Source organism: Megalobrama amblycephala, linkage group LG21, assembly GCF_018812025.1.
Source record: "Megalobrama amblycephala isolate DHTTF-2021 linkage group LG21, ASM1881202v1, whole genome shotgun sequence".
NCBI lineage: Eukaryota > Metazoa > Chordata > Actinopteri > Cypriniformes > Xenocyprididae > Megalobrama > Megalobrama amblycephala.
This window is the reverse complement of record NC_063064.1, coordinates 20441096-20460193: the sequence shown is the minus strand read 5'-3', so window position 1 is coordinate 20460193 and position 19098 is coordinate 20441096. Positions and strand designations below refer to the sequence as shown.

Here is a 19098-nt window from a genome sequence, read left to right as displayed (position 1 = left end):
TGACAAATCCAATAGTTTTTATTTAAACTTAGATTCAGCAAAACTTACCATGTTTTTCATTAAAGAAAAAAAATATTGGACCATGGTAACCCTCTATACACAAATACAAATTAGACATTATATTCCATTTTCTGATGAGCTTCTCGTTGTGTCTGATGGCACAATGATGACCGCAGAGACTCGTGAAGAACAGCATCTGTTGACAGAATATACCAAAGATATAAGACAGCATGTTCAACTCTTTATTCACGTTTACAATAGTCTGTCTAAATCCTACATTGAACCAATACTATTTCTGAACAGTAAATGAGGATTAGCAGCAGGGAACTGTATCGGAATGGCATGTCGATATTGTTTTCGGTTCATAGTCAAGCATAAAACACTTTATGAATTAATATCGTAAAGAATACGGGCCGATTTGACCAATCATATGAATGTTTTGGTGCTGCATTTTTTTAAACAAAGTATTCTTTAAGATGGTCACGTTGCCCTTTGGCAGCTATTGTTGGATTTTCCCCTCCTAAGAAATTGTGAAGGCACAGTGCAGCCAAAGTGACTGTAACTGCTTTGTCAGGATTAAGGCAGATGGTTGTGCGGAACACCCTGAGGCGGTTTGCTAGAATTCTGAAAGCATTTTCCACAACACGTCTTGCCCGGGATAGCCTATAGTTGAAAATGTGTTGTTCAGGCTGTAGTTCACCCAAAAATGAAAATTTGATGTTTATCTGCTTAACCCCAGCGCATCCAAGATGTAGGTGACTTTGTTTCTTCAGTAGAACAGAAATTATGATTTTTAACTCCAACCGTTGCGGTCTGTCAGCCGTATAATGTGTGTCAATGGTAACAATTTATAAGAGTCAAAAAACATGCACAGACAAATCCAAATTAAACCCTGCAGCTCATGACGGCACATTGAAGTCCTAAGACATGAAACGATCGGTTTGTGTGAGAAACCGAACAGTATTTATATCATTTTTTACCTCTAATACACCACTATGTCCAACTGCGTTCAGCATTCGCTTAGTGAGGTCTGATCGTGCTCTGACAACGGAAGTGATCTCTCGCGCTTATACTTCAATGAGTGCGAGACGTAGATTTTCTTCCTATGCATTCTATAATGTCCACTAGGAGTTTCTCTTGACAAATGTTTTCCTTTATTGGTTTTCACTGAAGAGAGATGCTGTTTTTGCTCTTGTGAACGTAAGCGTGATGCACATTCATTGTGTTTTACTGTGAAATGAGAGTTTTTGTCTTTATTAAAATCAAAACATTCATGATTTATGTCTCATTATGAATGTTTTGTGACCCACCTGCATTTAATTGACTGTTATTTTTTATTACCGCCCCGTGGATACCGTGATCCGCACATCTGTAGTACACACCTATGAAATATAGATATTTGCTGATAATTTATTTTTCTTCCTTTTTGATTTTGTCTAAACAACAAACCTGGCTGTCACATAAAAGCACATAAGAGAACCAAAAGTCTCTTTTAAGAGCATCACAGAATTTGAATCACTACATATGCAGCAACTCACACAAATGACCCTTGACATTGAAGACTTTACTTGCTATTGATTTAATTACAAATATGTGAAACATTACATTTTTTATTTGACTGAAACTTTTAGCAAAAATTTTTGGTACTGAATTACATTTAATCTTGATTGCTTCATTTACTTATACTGATTTTTGAAAGATAACTTTTTAAAATGTGTCCACATTTTATATATTCGGACACATGAATGAACTCTGCTTTATGAACTCAAACAACCTTTTTAACACGTTTGTTTGTATTATATTTGTCACTGTTTTAATTTTACTACAAAGATTACCTGGTAAAATTGTTGGATTTTTATTTTTTATGCACTTCTGTGATTGTAGATAATGCAGCGTCTGAACAGGACTTTTATTTTGGAGTGACGACATGACGTCATAAGACTGCGCCGCGATCCTGCATCTGCTGTGATTCTGCTGAAGAAAGGTTTGTTTTAAGAATTTAACGTTTAAATCGATAAAAACAGTTCAATGAGTGTTTTGTTTTAAACAAGCGATGTTAAATGAGTTTATTTACTATTTAATGTAACATTGTGATTCTTTATCTAACTGTAATGAAGGATATTTGTGTGAGTAAAGCTCATATCCACTGATGAGAAACAGTAAATCTGCGTCTCATTTCTCTCTCTCTCTCTCTCTCTCTCTCTATATATATATATATATATATATATATATATATATATATATATATATATATATATATATATCATAAATCAGTTTATCATAAACACGAGTTCAGTCTCTGGAGAATAATGATGGAGAAACTGAACTTTTTAACTCCGAGTCAATTGAATCAAACACTTTGAGAAATGATTCAGTGAATCACGACACGTGCTGCTCAAACAGTGAACATAAACGAGAACAACAAACACAACGTGTGATGACAAATTTATCAAACAAACTGCTTATGTTTTCATCGGTGTAATCATTGATATGTTATATAATTCATTAAATACCAAATGTAGATCATAAATTCCTGAATATTAAGTGTTAATTAATTTGCAGCGTTAGTTTTTAGTGTTTTTTGTCTAACAGGGTCATTTAAGACCATTAACTCTGTTAATTATTCTATTCTTAAAGATGGAGTTTATTAAAGAGGAGAGTGAAGAAATTAAGATGAAAGATGAGACTGAAGACATGAAGATTGAAGAAACATTCAGAGTGAAACATGAAGAAACTGAGGAACAAACAGGTTGGTTTTATTCTCACAGCTGAACTCAGTCATTTGATCCTTATTAAAATGTCCAGATCTACAGAAATAGAGAACATACAGAAGTACAATCTTACAGAGAATATTACAGAAGTAGACAAAACAAAACAAATATTTTCTGCAACATTAAACCAAATATCTTCTTATGAATAGAGAAAAATGGAAAAGTAAGATGATTTTTTTCCATTCATGCTTAAAAGTGCTGTGCTAACATTTTAACATATCTGGGGCCCGTTTCAATAAGGAAGTTCAACCAACTCTGAGTTGAGACTTTAACCCTGAGTTGACTTACTCTGAGATGAGAAATTCTGAGTTTTCAGTTTCAGAACAGCTGAATTGAGTTAGTTCAATCGACTCTGAGTAGGTTGACTCTGAGTTAAGCGTGTGCACCACAACTATGAAAAGCCATCATCAATGGAGCTCCGATATTACGATTCGCCATGGCAACAGCACGTGACAAAAGGACATCCGCATACTTCTGAGTCAATGCAAGTTTAATTCTTATCACTGTTATAATATTAAAGGTGAAAACTGGTAGAATGGTAAGTTATTGAACTAATATTTATTTTCATGGTATCCCACATGCAAAAAAAGAAGAAAAAAAATTTACTTCCACTTTTAGAAAATGTTCTTCATTTTTATTGAAAATAAATGCCTTTCTGATGTGATATGTGATGGGAAAAGGGAGAATAGTGAGCTCGGCAAAAGGCGGATTCAAACCCAGTTAATCACATCACAAGTTAATTCTCCGCACCAACACACTATTGCCTACACCACTGCAGCCACTAGAACGTCGGTCAATTTTAACTTGGTTTGACATTGGTGGGCGGAGCTACTGTAAATTTGCACTTAGTAATACCCAGGTGAAAAAAAAAGTATACTTGAGTGCATTAAAAAATACTTAAATACAAGCAAGTACATTTGTAGTACATTCTTTATTTTGGTGCTAAATAAAAGTGTCAAAGTCATACACTATAAATACACTAATTCAATGTATATTTGTACTTCACTGCACTTGGAAAAGTATACTAAATACCACTACTACTTAAATAGATTTTTAGTGCAATGAAAAAAAAATATATACAGAGGATTTTATTAGTGTATTTGTTAAAAGTGTGCTTTCAATGCTTTAAAATTAGTTACAAATCTTAAAATTAGTACAATCTTAGTAGACTTTTATATAATAATCCTAAATTTAAATGACATTGATCTTCTTACAAATATATTACTAATGTACTAGTTATAAGTACATTTTCCCCCAGGTGAAAAAGTGCAGTAGAATACACTTTATTTTAGTACACCTCAATAATATACTTAAAGTGCTCTATTTTCGTGCAGTTATTTTGTGCTTAATATACTAAAAGCTGTACTTTAGTACTTTTTAATATAATCTTAAGAGCATCTAAGTGTACTCAACTGTGCTATTTTGAGACACCATGAATTTGAACTAAAATGTGCTTTTAACATAATATCTCTGTATTTAAAAAAATTTTAGTTACCACTTGTAGTACACTTGAACCCATCTTTCAAACACCTTTAAATGTACTCATCAGACATAGGAAATACACTTATGAATTATTTAAAATATAAGAATAAAATGTGATAAATATATACAAAATATATTCATAATGTTGTAGGCAATAGATTACAAATACAAAAAAATATTTAAAAATACAGAAATTGTATGTGAAAATCATATTTTAGTTCATATTCATGGTGTCTCAAAATAGCACAATTGAGTACAAGATGTTCTTAAGATGATTTTAAGAAGTACTAAAGAAGAATCTTTAATATATTTAAGTACAAAAGTGCACGGAAATAGAGCACTTTAACATCTATACATTATGGAAGTGTACTAAGTGTACTAAAATAAAGTGTATTTTATTGCACCTTTTTTTCACCTGGGTAGACACGCCGACATATTCCGTTTGCGTGGAAACTGACTCTGAGTATAAGTTACCTCTCTTTCAGAAACAGGCTTGACTTGACAGAAAACCCAGAGTTTCCTTCATTTCAGGGTTAACATACTCAGAGTTTTCACTTAACCTCCTTTCTGAAACGGGCCCCTGAACATGAATAGCAGTAATTGAACATTAAATCAATAAGTCCTGATTGAAACATTTTACATCAATAATAATTTCATGTGTGTGTGTCATATGGAGGAAAATCAGCAGGGGAAGTGCTTAAAACATTTTGAAGTAGAACCGAGTGAATTGGTAATATTTGATGAAATCAGTGAAAAATATTTACCTTGTCATTCGTGGTACAGCTGTCGGTTGTAAATCAATAAGCAGATTGAGGCTAGAGGTGAAATGGTGTGAAAATTAAAGAATTATCATGGTTGTCATTTAAAAATGTCTAAAACTGCTATTTTTGTTGTTGGCGCCAATATCCTCGTGGGCAGTCCCACCTTATTTTCTGTCCACTCTCTACGGTCCTGTCAGAATAAAAGCAAAAATTAAATCTTTAAAATTGTTAACTTTTGTAGTTGTTGTTGATGCTCCGTGTGTTTTGCTCCTCATTTTGCCTCTGTTGTGCTTTTCTCTGTTCACTGCTTGCAAATATTTTTTTATAATCATTAAATCAGTGACCCGGTCAGGCAAGTACAATTCTCTTTTACCTGCTCAAAAAATCACTTGTCCCGTACAAAAGGACCTCTAGTAACAGTTTGATTATTGTACTGAGATTAGCTCATTTACGATCCTCTCCACTCATCGGATATGCCTGTGATTGGCTACAATGATCAACGCATGGGAGCGTTTCATTTTGAAAGTGTTAGCGTTTGAACGCAGGCGTCTGTCATTGGACTGGTCAGCAATAGATGCCTACTTTTAAATGCTCCTGTGTGTATCTGTGTAAGCGCTTGGTGAAGAGCTTCATTGGTGACAATTTACCACGTTTTTACAGCGTTGATCATTGAAGCCAGTCGCAGACATATTTGATGAGCTGTGAACACAATGGCCAATCGGAGGTGTTTATGAATCCGCTCGAACGCTCATTGTCACATTTTTCAAGTTTTCTATATGGACTAGGCACTGATGTCGGTACTTTTGACAACTCTATTGCAAATTTATCCCCTGGGGTGAACCTCCACCTCTAATTTAGGCAGCTCCCGCCAGAGTCCTGCACGGGTCGTGTTTGATAAACCCACACCCACAGTTATTAATACCACAATGACCCGATATCCGATAAAAATACAAATTTTAGCCCATACCCGACCCGTTTGGCGTAAACATGACCCGACCCGCATTAAATCTCCTGCATGAGGTAGACAAAAATAATTCTCATGTAGCCTAACACAAGCAATAAAATCATCATTAGGCATTTGTCGCTGCATTTAATTAAACATTGCATTAAAAAACACGTAAAAATAATAGAACAAAGAATGTTTCAGTTAGCCTATTTTTAACTGTAAGCTTAAAGCTACTAATATTTTAGCAGATTCACTCAGCATTTAATTGCAGTTGTCTCTTCTGAAACTCAGTTTTATTTTATTCAAATTGTGAATAGCCTATATTAGATACATACAGCGAGCAAAGCATGCTTTCATTCAAATGCAGCGCGATTGGGTACAATGCGCAGTGCTGCCTCTAACCACTTAAACTTGGAGCGGCCCGGTACCAGGCCAAGGGGGGCGCCAGAGCTGAACAAAAAAGAGTGGTCCTGTAACTTCATAAACCCTTGCTTGATCAACGGAAATACGTGTCATTTTAAAGTTTAGAAGCTTGGCTTTCCAGTGAATATGATGAATATGACTAACTCTTAATAACTGCTTTTAAGTTTGCTGTAATATAAGAGAAGCACCATTTTTATTTGATTACTTTAACTGTGGTCTGTAAAAGCATAATATAAGTCTTTTCTTATATATTCTTGAAAGTTGCTGCTTGAGCATAAACAGTATCTGCAAAGTTACAGCGCTGAAAGTTCAATGCAAACAGTTTAATGCCAGACAATATATATATGGCAGTTTATGGCATATGTGGCAGTTTAATGCCTACAAAAAACGACCGGTTTGGATTACAACAAGCTTCTTTCCGTGTTGGTGACATCATAAACCCTGCAAAACACGCCCCCGGGAACAAGCAACAAAGTGGACGAGGCCATGTGGTGCAGCATGTGGAAGTGGAAGAGTTGTGTAAACCGAACGCGTCAAAAGATATAGAACCCATTATAATCTGTGATATTTTCTACACTGGATGCGGTGCTGAAGACAGCTTCCAGAATCTACACGAGTTCAATGCTGGATTTACACAAAGGCTTTTACTGAAAGAAGCAGTTCCCACTTTAAAAGCAGAAGCTGCTGTTTATTAGCTTCAAAATGTAAGTGTTTTATTGTTTGTACATGTCTTTTGAACATATAGTTCTGTTGCTATTTTTGGTTGCATCAAGGACATAAAGAGCAACTCGTTTTCACTAGCCAGTTAGCTAAATTCTAGTGCATACTTCAACAAACACCAACAAACTTCTCTGTTCATAGACAAACAGTTGTTCATGCTGTAAATTAAATGATACCTTTACAAAAATGCGACTACTCAGTCATGTATTCGGCTAAAGCTTTAATCAGGATAAAACTGTATATTGAAAGCTAACAAACAGCAGTGACAGCATCTAAACACTTTGACACAAATAATAAATACCATTCATACTCGTCCTTTAAAAGCCGTGATTGCAGCTTGACTCTCTTCATCTGGGTCTGATTTGGGCTCAATTTGATACAGTAATATAGACGCCATTATTTACATTTCCACTGAAGCAACGAATGGTAAGGGGTGTGTCGTTTCCGGACGCTTCAGCGAATCACAATACACTGGGCCAGCTACCAACCTGCTGACCAATCTGAGCACACTGCGTATGTCGGAGGGAGTGGCTTCAAAGAACCAGGAAGTCAAACAAGACGTTCATATGACAGTGGAAACAGAGGTGTAGAATAAATGTAAAATATATGAAAAATACAGCGTTTTCAAAAAAACATAGCATCAAGATATGTTAAACTGTGCCCCAAAAACACAATCAAGCCTAGAAAAAAAACACTGAACCACCCCTTTAAAGTGAATATGTGATGCCACAGGTAGCCAGTGAAGATCATGCAGTAGAGGAGTAATGTGAGCAGAACGCCTGGTAGAGGTGAGAACTCTTGCTGCTGAGTTTTGAACATACTGTAACCTTGCTATGAGTTTTTTAGGCAGACTAAGAAATAGAGCATTGCAATAATCCAGACGTGATGTGATTAGCTGATGCTGAAATCTTAATTCATGCATTAGAGTGAGAGAAGATCAAAGACATGCAATATTATGAAGATGGAAAAAATAGTTTTTAACGACAGAAGAAATATGAAAGGCAAAAGATAGAGATGAGTCAAATAAGACACCAAGATTATGGACAGATGAAGAAGGCTTAACGTGAACCCCGTCGATTTCAAAGGACAGGTCCATCCTTCTGACTGAGGTAGCAGAACCAATCATCAATATTTCAGTTTTGTAATTGTTTTTTCAAGACGATTCAAGGACAGCCAATGCTTGATATCCCTAATGCATGCAGTAAGTGAGTCAGGCAGGGATAGCCCATCTGAGCTGGTGGTAAGATAGATTTGAATGTCATCAGCATACCAATGAAAGTCCAGGCATGTCACCAAGTGGAGAAATATAAATGATAAACAGAAGTGGACCCAGAGCTGAACCTTTAGGAACACCCTGTGAGACCGAAGCAGTTGCAGATTTATACCCTTGTATGGTGATATAATATTTTCTGTCACTGATGTAGGAAATGAGCCAGGAAAGAGCTGAACCAGTGATACTGATAACAGAAAGGCTAGAGATTTAATGGCAGCCTGTGTCAAATGCAGAGCTTAGATCGAGAAGAATCAGGATGTTTATTAACCCAGAATCCATGGACAGAAGAATGTCATTAACCACACGAAGAAGAGCTCTTTCAGTGCTATGTGAAGAGCAAAATCCTGACTGAAAAGGTTCAAAAAGGCCATTAGCGTTTAAGTAAGATCTCGATTGTGAAGCCACAACTTTTTCAAGAATTTTACTTAAGAATGGTAAATTTGAGATTGTCCTGTAATGATTCATGTTTACATGGTCAAGGCCCGGTTTTTTTAAGAAAGGGGGTCACTGCAGCCATTTCTAATTCTACTGGAACAATGGCAGATGCTAAACTACAATTTATCATATGTGTTATGAAAGGTTCAATCTCAGGAACATATCTTGCAAAACAGTTGGTGCCAGACCAAGCTGGCAGGATGTAGAATTAGACGTCACAATTAGAGCACTTATGGCAGCAGAAGTAGTGAGAGTAAAAGCAGAGAGAGAGTTTAGAGTCAGCTGACATCTACAGTTCAGCCGATCAGTGTGACAGCAGGACCACGAAAAATAGCAGGTCAGTCATCCAAATCTTATTGAGTGAAAGTAGTCCAGAAAGTAATCCAAATATGTCAAATCCCAGTAGAAACATATCCATATCCTGTGCCAGAGTTCTCAGGCAGGTGTATTTGATTAGGGATGAAACTTTATTCCAGAACCAAAGCTGCCCATCCCTGATCCATAGGATAGGACAAGGTATAGGGCAGGGGTGGCCCTTGTCTTTCAAAGTATATTATATGTGGCCCGCCATGCATAATTTACAAATCATGCAGTTTCACAATGTTAACACACAGTGGCAGTACTAGATTTTACACCGGTGTCGGTGTTATATTCTTTGAAAACAGCGAAAACTTCATTGCAGATAAGGCACACTGGCTTTGCATTCACAAAACTAGGTAGGATGAATGCATAGTTGTCTTTCCATTCTTCTTTGTATGCCCTATTTTCGCTCTCAACTTTCCACTTTAGACTCTTTGATAGTGCCATTTTCTCTCACCAGCTAGCTTAACATCACTCTGCACACATGTGTGTTTTAGCAAGGCAGTCTGTGTTGCAACTTGGTGAATTAAGATACTTGCCAGGTTATGCATCACTACTCTGCTTTATTAATTTATCCAGTGTAAAACCCAGACACTGACACACGTGGCTTTTTGTTAATGACTGTTCTACAGGATTTTACGCAGAGTAACAGCTCAATAGCAGTTACAAGAGACACTGTAACAGTCTGTCATGGGTAATTGTATAAATGTGTGTGTGTGTGTATATATATATATATATATATATATATATATATATATATATATATATATATATATACACACAGTGGGTACGGAAAGTATTCAGACCACCTTAATTTTTTCACTCTTTGTTATATTGCAGCCATTTGCTAAAATCATTTAAGTTCATTTTTTCCTCATTAATGTACACACAGCACCCCATATTGACAGAAAAACACAGAATTGTTGACATTTTTGCAGATTTATTAAAAAAGAAAAACTGAAATATCACATGGTCCTAAGTATTCAGACCCTTTGCTGTGACACTCATATATTTAACTCAAGTGCTGTCCATTTCTTCTGATCATCCTTGAGATGGTTCTACACCTTCATTTGAGTCCAGCTGTGTTTGATTATACTGATTGGACTTGATTAGGAAAGCCACACACCTGTCTATATAAGACCTTACAGCTCACAGTGCATGTCAGAGCAAATGAGAATCATGAGGTCAAAGGAACTGCCTGAAGAGCTCAGAGACAGAATTGTGGCAAGGCACAGATCTGGCCAAGGTTACAAAAAAAATGTCTGCTGCACTCAAGGTTCCTAAGAGCACAGTGGCCTCCATAATCCTTTAATGGAAGACGTTTGGGACGACCAGAACCCTTCATAGAGCTGGCCGTCTGGCCAAACTGAGCTATCGGGGGAGAAGAGCCTTGGTGAGAGAGGTAAAGAAGAACCCAAAGATCACTGTGGCTGAGCTCCAGAGATGCAGTCGGGAGATGGGAGAAAGTTGTAGAAAGTCGACCATCACTGCAGCCCTCCACCAGTCGGGGCTTTATGGCAGAGTGGCCCAAAGGAAGCCTCTCCTCAGTGCAAGACACGTGAAAGCCTGCATGGAGTTTGCCAAGATGGTGAGAAATTAGATTCATTGGTCTGATGAGACCAAGATAGAACTTTTTGGCCTTAATTCTAAGCGGTATGTGTGGAGAAAACCAGGCACTGCTCATCACCTGTCCAATACAGTCCCAACAGTGAAGCATGGTGGTGGCAGCATCATGCTGTGGGGGTGTTTTTCAGCTGCAGGGACAGGACGACTGGTTGCAATCGAGTGAAAGATGAAAGTGGCCAAGTACAGGGATATCCTGGACGAAAACCTTCTCCAGAGTGCTCAGGACCTCAGACTGGGCCAAAGGTTTACCTTCCAACAAGACAATGACCCTAAGCACACAGCTAAAATAACGAAGGAGTGGCTTCACAACAACTCTGTGACTGTTCTTGAATGGCCCAGCCAGAGCCCTGACTTAAACCCAATTGAGCATCTCTGGAGAGACCTAAAAAATGGCTGTCCACCAACGTTTACCATCCAACCTGACAGAACTGGAGAGGATCTGCAAGGAGGAATGGCAGAGGATCCCCAAATCCAGGTGTGAAAAACTTGTGAAAAATCTTTCCCAAAAAGACTCATGGATGTATTAGATCAAAAGGGTGCTTCTACGAAATACTGAGCAAAGGGTCTGAATACTTAGGACCATGTGATACTTCAGTTTTTCTTTTTTAATAAATCTGCAAAAATGTCAACAATTCTGTGTTTTTCTGTCAATATGGGGTGCTGTGTGTACATTAATGAGGAAAAAAATGAACTTAAATGATTTTAGCAAATGGCTGCAATATAACAAAGAGTGAAAAATTTAAGGGGGTCTGAATACTTTCCTTACCCACTGTGTGTGTGTTTTTATATATATATATATATATATATATAATATAGGATCAGATCTGGCCCCCTTTAAAAAAGTTTGGACACCCCTGGTATAGATCATACATGTTGTTGGTTTTGATTGATGCTTTAAATGTCTAAATTGTTTTTATGTCTGTTTTTTTCCTAGACCTAATGACACTGAAAGAGGCGAATCATGAACTTAATGAAAGGGAAGAGGAGAAAAAACATTATGATAAACATAATGATTTCTTGACTGGGGAAAGATCAACGCAGGCTAAAAGTTCTTCTTTACGAAAAAGAGCTCAAAAGACAGGAACTAAAAGTTATTTCACCAGCCAACAGTGTGGAAAGAGTTTCACATGTGAAGGAAGCCTTAAAGTCCACATGAGAATTCATACTGGAGAAAAGCCTCATACCTGCAAACAATGTGGAAAGAGTTTCAGTCAAAAAGGAAACCTTAAAATCCACATGAGAATTCACACTGGAGAAAAGCCTTTCACCTGTCAACAGTGTGGAAAGAGTTTCACTGTAAAAGGAAATCTTATATACCACATGACAACTCACAGTGGAGAAAAGCCTTACACCTGCACTCTGTGCGGGAATGGCTTCAAACGGAAACGAGACCTTAGGAAACACATGAATATTCACACTGGAGAGAATCCATTTACATGTGATCAGTATGGAAAGCATTTCAGATTTAAAGGTAACCTTAAGTGCCACATGAGGATTCACTCGGAAGAGAACTGTTTTAGAAGTCGTCACTGTGGAAAGAGCAGAGGTGTAAAGAGTATCTGAAAACCATACTTGAGTAAAAGTATGGATACCTTACAATGAAAATTACTCCCATTACAAGTTAAAAGTGACAAATTCTTATACAACTTGAGTAAAAATCTTGGAGCATCTGATTTTAACATTACTGAAGTATTTTACTCATGCTAAATGTAGGCTCAAAGATGCACTAGTCCCCAACACCTGAGAGACATGCCAGTAAAAATAAATAATTAATTTGATTCATTAGAAATTGTTTATTCTCTATACATACATACCAGTGGCGTGCGGTCCATATAAGATGCGAATGCTCTGCATACCCAAGCCATTCATGGACTCTGCAACGAATATTATCATTATAAATCTGTTTGATGTGTACCATAAAGCCTACAGGATTGGTAATGCTATGTAACTGTCCGTAATTTATTTATTTGCCAAACGACAGTATTTTAAATCTGCCAGTTACGGAGATTTCCGGGTAAGCTGATCTGCAGCAGCTTTTGCGCCTTCACGCTTTTGTTATGTAGCCTCATCATCGTCCCACGTTCTCATTGGTTTGCTGGTCTATGCGAGTTTACATGGGCAGGATAAGCTATGAGCGGACAGCTTGCCCAAGAGGAAAAAATAGCTGCTGCCAGATCTCGATCACCGAAAATCACATTGTATTTGATACAAAACTAACTAGACTTAGCCAAATCGGGAAACAAATCGTAACTAAAACTATTTTCATAGTATTTTTTACATTTAAATTGACGCCATGGTGTTTATTTGTCATGTCTGATTTAGATGTGTGTCCTAAACTGATTAGTTTCAAGGTGAATTATATTGATTGTGTGACACTAGCGGCACCTAGCGGATTACAAAAATACAGCATATTTTGCAAACGCACCTTTCGCATTTTGCGCCTCCATCGAATGAAACATCACAAAAGCTCTTAAAGGTGCTTGTGAAGGCACGTCTCAACAGGTAAATGTAGGCTACTCTCAGTAAAAGGTCCAACATATTATTACTTTTCGCCGTGATGCTATTTGTCATGAGCAAGCAAATGAGTAAACTAACACTGAAAACACGAGACACACAGTGCGGGACATTCTAAAATGCTTAACGTGGCTTAATTTACTAAGACAGTGTTATTACCAAACCAAACTTACCAAACATCATACTAATAAAGCACACTACAGAAAAGCAGATGAGCCCATAATATGAACGCAACACATTTAATTAAACATTTTCCTCCTATTAAGAAAACGCTTAACGTGACTTAATGTATTAAGACAGTGACATTAAAAGACCAAACTTAGTAAACAGTGTACTAATAAAGCATAGTATAGGCTACAGAAAAAAAAAAAGTTTTTTGTAGAATTTGATCTTTTAATATCACTTGGTAGCTTAGGCTACATTAAGCGATGTTAAAAGCTTTTTCTTTATAATGGTTTCCTATGGGAGGAAAATGCAACGTATAGGCTAATTAAACGAATTGCGTTCATATTCTGGGCTCATCTTTTTTGCTGTACACAGTATACTTTATTAGTATAGTGTTTACTGAGTTTGGTCAGTTAATATCACTGCCTTAGTACATTAAGTGTTTTAGAATGTCCATTCAATGTAAACTGCATCGGCCACATTTTTTCATGACTCACCACCCAGCATACCCGGTTAAAAAAAGTCACCACTGATACACACACACACACACACACACATATATATATATTTTATATATATATATATAAATATATATATATATATATATATATATATTAATTAGGGCTGCACGATTAATCGTAATTGAATCGAAATTGCGATTTGGCTTAGTGTGATTTTAACATTGCAAAGGCTGCGATTTTTAATGATATAAATATGTACACAGTGTGTTAGTGAAGAGCTGCTCTGTGATCAGTAGTAAATGACGCTCCGTCTGAGAGCACTGCATTAGAAAAAGCAACACACGTCAAATATACACACTTTCCAAACATGAGAAGCCTTCATGAACTTCTTTTCTAACAAAAGACAACATTTAATGTGTTTTTACTCCAAACTCACTTCATAATGTCTGGTGAGTGTTTGAAATAGCATTTTGATTAGCATTGGATTATAAATATACTTTGTTATTACGGAAATACCCGAGAAGGCTCGAAGGAAAAAAACATAAACCATGTATTGTTGTAGTCTTCTGTTTAGTTTATTCATGTTTAATCAATCAAAGAGTTTCTACCTTCTTAGCATGATGCCCATTGGGGATTTCCTGGAACAGCGTTTGTTTTATTGCATATATATTTGGAGTATCTGCTCAAGGGCGCCCTCCGGCGTCCAGTATGAAACAGACATGTTTAGCACCAAGTAAAGCTCACTCAATCCTATTCAGGGTAAAAAAAAAAAAATGGGGAAAATGATTCCTCTCTCTAAAGAACTTTGAGGGGAATGTATAATCCATATGTTTTTCTCCAGCGTACATCAGTGTACAGGGTTTTTTTCCCCCCAATGTGGCACTTAGTTCATATTAAATACATGGAGTCCATTTTTGATTTTGCATACCTCATGACAAAAAGTAAAGAAATTACTGAGACAGATTTTTATCAAAATAATATAATATTTGATAATAAATCCTTAGACCTTTCTAATGATTTATAGACATACTGCTTGCATGTTAACAGGTACCCCACATTTTGTCATACAAGATTTAAATATTATTTTCTAATTATTATAGTTATATTTATAATTAAATACTAATGCTAAGTACTTTAATAATGAAAGTTATTTCAACAGTAATATTATTTGCTTTAATATTTTTAATTAGCAATAATGATAATAATAAAAAATTATTAGTCAAAATAATATATTAGCACACAATTTCGGGCCAAATTGTGCAGCCCTACAAACAAGCAAAACAAGCCTTGTATTGTTTATATTTTTCTTTTCATATTTTATAAAATCACATTTTAAATCGCATTTCTTTCTCCAAATCGTGCAGCCCTATATATATATATATATATATATATATATATATATATATAATATAGAAAAGGAACCCCAGATGTGTCCACAACGAATCTGGCCTCCTTTAAAAAAGTTTGGACACCCCTGGTATAGAGCATACATGTTGTTGGTTTTGATGCATTAAATGTCTCAATTGTTTTGTCTGTTTTTGTCCTAGACCTAATGGCACTAAAAGAGGCGAGTCATGATCTTAATGAAAGGAAAGAGGAGAAAGAACATTACGATAAACATCATGATTTCATGATTGGAGAAAGATTGACACAGGCTAAAAAGTCTTCCTCACAAAAAAGAGCTCAAAAGACAAGAACTAAAAGTTATTTCACCTGCCAACAGTGTGGAAAGAGTTTTGACCAACATAGAAACTTTCAAGACCACTTGAGAGTTCACACTAGAGAGAGCCCCTTCACTTGCCAACAGTGTGGACAGAGTTTTACATATAAAGGAAACCTTAAAGTCCACATGAGAGTTCACACTGGAGAAAAGCCTCATACCTGCAAACAATGTGGAAAGAGTTTTACTGTAAAAGGAAGCCTTAAAGCCCACATGAGAGTTCACACTGGAGAAAAGCCTTACACCTGCAAACAATGTGGAAAGAGTTTCAGTCAAAAAGTAAGCCTTAAAATCCACATGAGAATTCACACTGGAGAAAAGCCTCACACCTGCAAACAATGTGGAAAGAGTTTCAGTCAAAAAGGAAGCCTTGAAATCCACATAAGAATTCACACTGGAGAAAAGCCTTACGCCTGTCAAGAGTGTGGAAAGAGTTTCACTGCAAAAGGAAGTCTTATAAACCACATGAGAATTCACACTGGAGAAAAGCCTTACACCTGCACTCTGTGCGGGAAAGGCTTCACACGGGAACAAGGCCTTAGGAAACACATGGATATTCACACTGGAGAGAAGCCATTTATGATGTGATCAGTGTGAAAAAAGTTTCAGATTTAAAGGTGACCTTAAGTGCCACATGAGGAATTCACTCAAAAGAGAACTCTTTTAGAAGTCGTCACTGTGGAAAGAGCAGAGGTGTAAAGAGTATCTGAAAACCACACTTGAGTAAAAGTACATATACCTGACAGCAAAAATTACTCCCATTACAAGTTAAAAGTGACATTCTAATACAACTCAAGTAAAAATCTTGGATTTTTTTTTTTTATCTGTATTTTTTTTTATCTGTATTTTACTCATCTGTATTTTACTCATGCTAAATGTAGGCTCAAAGACTAGTCCTCGACACCTGAGAGAAATGCCAGTAAAAATAAACAATTGATTTGATTCATGAGAAATCATGTTTATTTTCTAAAATCAAAATAAAACTGAACACCTCAACATTGCAATAAATCAAGGTTGACACAACAGGCACGATTCGTCAACAGAAAATACGTGCAAGTCCTCTGCCCTCTTGATGGAGGTCAATGCAACTAGGAGTACTTTCTTAAGGGTCTTTCTTAAAGACTCCTCGTCCTCCCTGACCTTGCACAGAAGCTGTGCGAGCAGGCTCACTGGGGGAAATGCAAACTTGCATAGACCCCGGGGCCAGCTGTGAGCCAGTGCATCTGTGCCAAGAGTGCCCTTGGTAAGGGAGTAAAACAACTGGCAATGGGCTGTGTCCGGGGGGCAAACGGATCTGTCTGAGCGGTCTAAACCACTGCCAAATCAGTTGGACCACCTGGGGATGGAATCTTCATTCTCCTGGAAGTGGAGGCTGCTGTGAGAGCTCATCGGCTGCACTGTTGAGCACACCTGGGATGTGAATGGCACAAAACGATCTCAGATACTTCTGTCTCCAAAAGAGGAAATGGCGGGCAAGTTGCGACATGCAACAGGAGCGTAGACCGTCCGGGTGGTTGATTTATGCAACGGTTGCAGTGCTGTCAGAACGGACCAGTACATTCTTGACTGTTAACAGCTCTTTATGTAAGGTTGTGGGCTGTATTCCTCTCCTTCAGGTCGCCCATCTCAGGTCCACCTGGCTCAGCTGCGGGCGGGGCACCGCGTCCTGCTGTCTGCCGGGTGGAGGCTGCTGCTTTGCGGTCTTAACGGGCGGAGGACAGTGCATACTGGTGCCCTCGGTGATGAGCAGGCGGAGTTACTGCAGGGCAGGATGTGCTTAATAGCCTCTGTCTGCTTCTGCACAGTCAAGAGCTTTACCCAGCAGCACTCGACCATGCAGAAGCAGACATTGGCGAATAGGCCAACCTGTGATACGGGGGACTCCAGGAACTGATATTTACCGGTCTCCTTCATGTCTGCCAGGTTCAAGAGTGGCCTTTGCTTGACCAACTCATCACCTCATCACCTTAGTCGCCTGGAGAGCGAGGTTGGTGGCGGTTCTCAGCTTCCCCGGAAGCTGTTTATTAAGACTATCCTGGGTCATTTCCATGAGCGCCTTGGCTTGATAGACCTGAAGCAGCGCCATGGCATGCAGGACAGAGGCTGCCTGTCCACAGGTTCTGTAAGCTTTCTCCGTCAGGTTAAATGAGAATTTACAGGCCCGGGATGGGAGACACTGTTCATCCCGCCAGCTGACGACTGTCGGACACAATTGCATCGCGACAGTGCACTCAACTACGTACCCCTTAGTCCTCCAGAGGACTCTGGCTCACCTTCCTATGCCGCAATTGACATCTGTTCATCAACAGGTGCGCCGGAGGAAACAACTGGTCACTCCACAGAGAGACCAGTATGATCCTCCAGCAGCACCACTGGCTGCTGTGTGGGGTTTAGGGGCCCACGGTGAAGTTCTAGGTGGGGAAGCCCTAACAGTAATCCTCAGGTCACCATGCCTACACACTGCACTACTGCCTTCCTGGCGTGAACTAGAAAAAAACAGCAGAACAGGGCATAGGGGAGGGGACTCCCACCCCCTGAGAATCAAGGAACGAGAATCTAGACCTCAACACTGAGACAGTCATATTCGCACAATGCAAATATGAACTATCCACAAAAGCATGCTGAATGCCAAGGCATGTGATGCAGCGATTGTGACAGTCAGCAGGGACCAGGGAATGACTGCATCCAATAATGCAGAGACAGAATGAAAAATAAGCAGTGTCTGTCTGTGAAACTCTTTTAGAAGGGAAGAGATAGCTCTTTATGTTGTGCTGAAGCACACAGGGGATCAGCTGCGGTGTGACTGAGGTACACACTGATCGCCTACAGTCAACACACACAGAGAGGAACCGGCCCAAATCACAAACCAACCAAAACAAAAACAGCTTGCTGTGAAAACAGCAGATTAGAGCTCTGTAAAGCTCATGGCCACCATTGTAAAGTGCTTTAACACACTTTACTTGTGTAGTGAATTTTGCTCCATTCACTGGTGACATTGTGATTTTTGATTGTGTGTCACTTCAGATGTGGTTATGAGTGTATCAGATGACCCCTCCCTCCTTTGTAATATGGGGAACCAGTTAAGAGTAATATCTTAACAATTTAAGAACACTCCAAAAGAGCTGTTCAATTAATTCAGAATTAATATAAAATGGAGGGAGTCGGTCAACTAGTAGAGTCTTTGATCGTCAACACAAGGAAGACACAGTTATAATAAAATCAATAAAATGTATTACCAATAGACATGCAAGAGTAAATACCACAACGATTAATAATGAAATAATGAGTATGCACTTCTAAAAGATAGTAAAATAATAATCAAAGGTGAATATTGAATTAAATCAAAGAAACATAAATGAAGTGAGCACCGAATGGATAAATGCAATGCTGTCGAACTGAATGTAGAATAGAAGGCAAGGCAAGGCAATTTTATTTGTATAG

The 19098-nt window shown here is 37.9% G+C and overlaps 1 protein-coding gene across 1 annotated transcript; it reads left to right on the top strand.

The window, feature by feature from the left end:
* Positions 1-2401: 2401 nt before the first annotated feature.
* On the top strand, positions 2402-18898 carry LOC125256769 (gastrula zinc finger protein XlCGF57.1-like). Its single transcript, XM_048172978.1, has 3 exons — positions 2402-2749; positions 11732-12268; positions 15485-18898. The coding sequence occupies exons 1-3, from the start codon at positions 2638-2640 to the stop codon at positions 16243-16245; spliced, it is 1410 nt and encodes a 469-aa protein (XP_048028935.1). The 5' UTR covers positions 2402-2637; the 3' UTR covers positions 16246-18898.
* Positions 18899-19098: the final 200 nt, after the last annotated feature.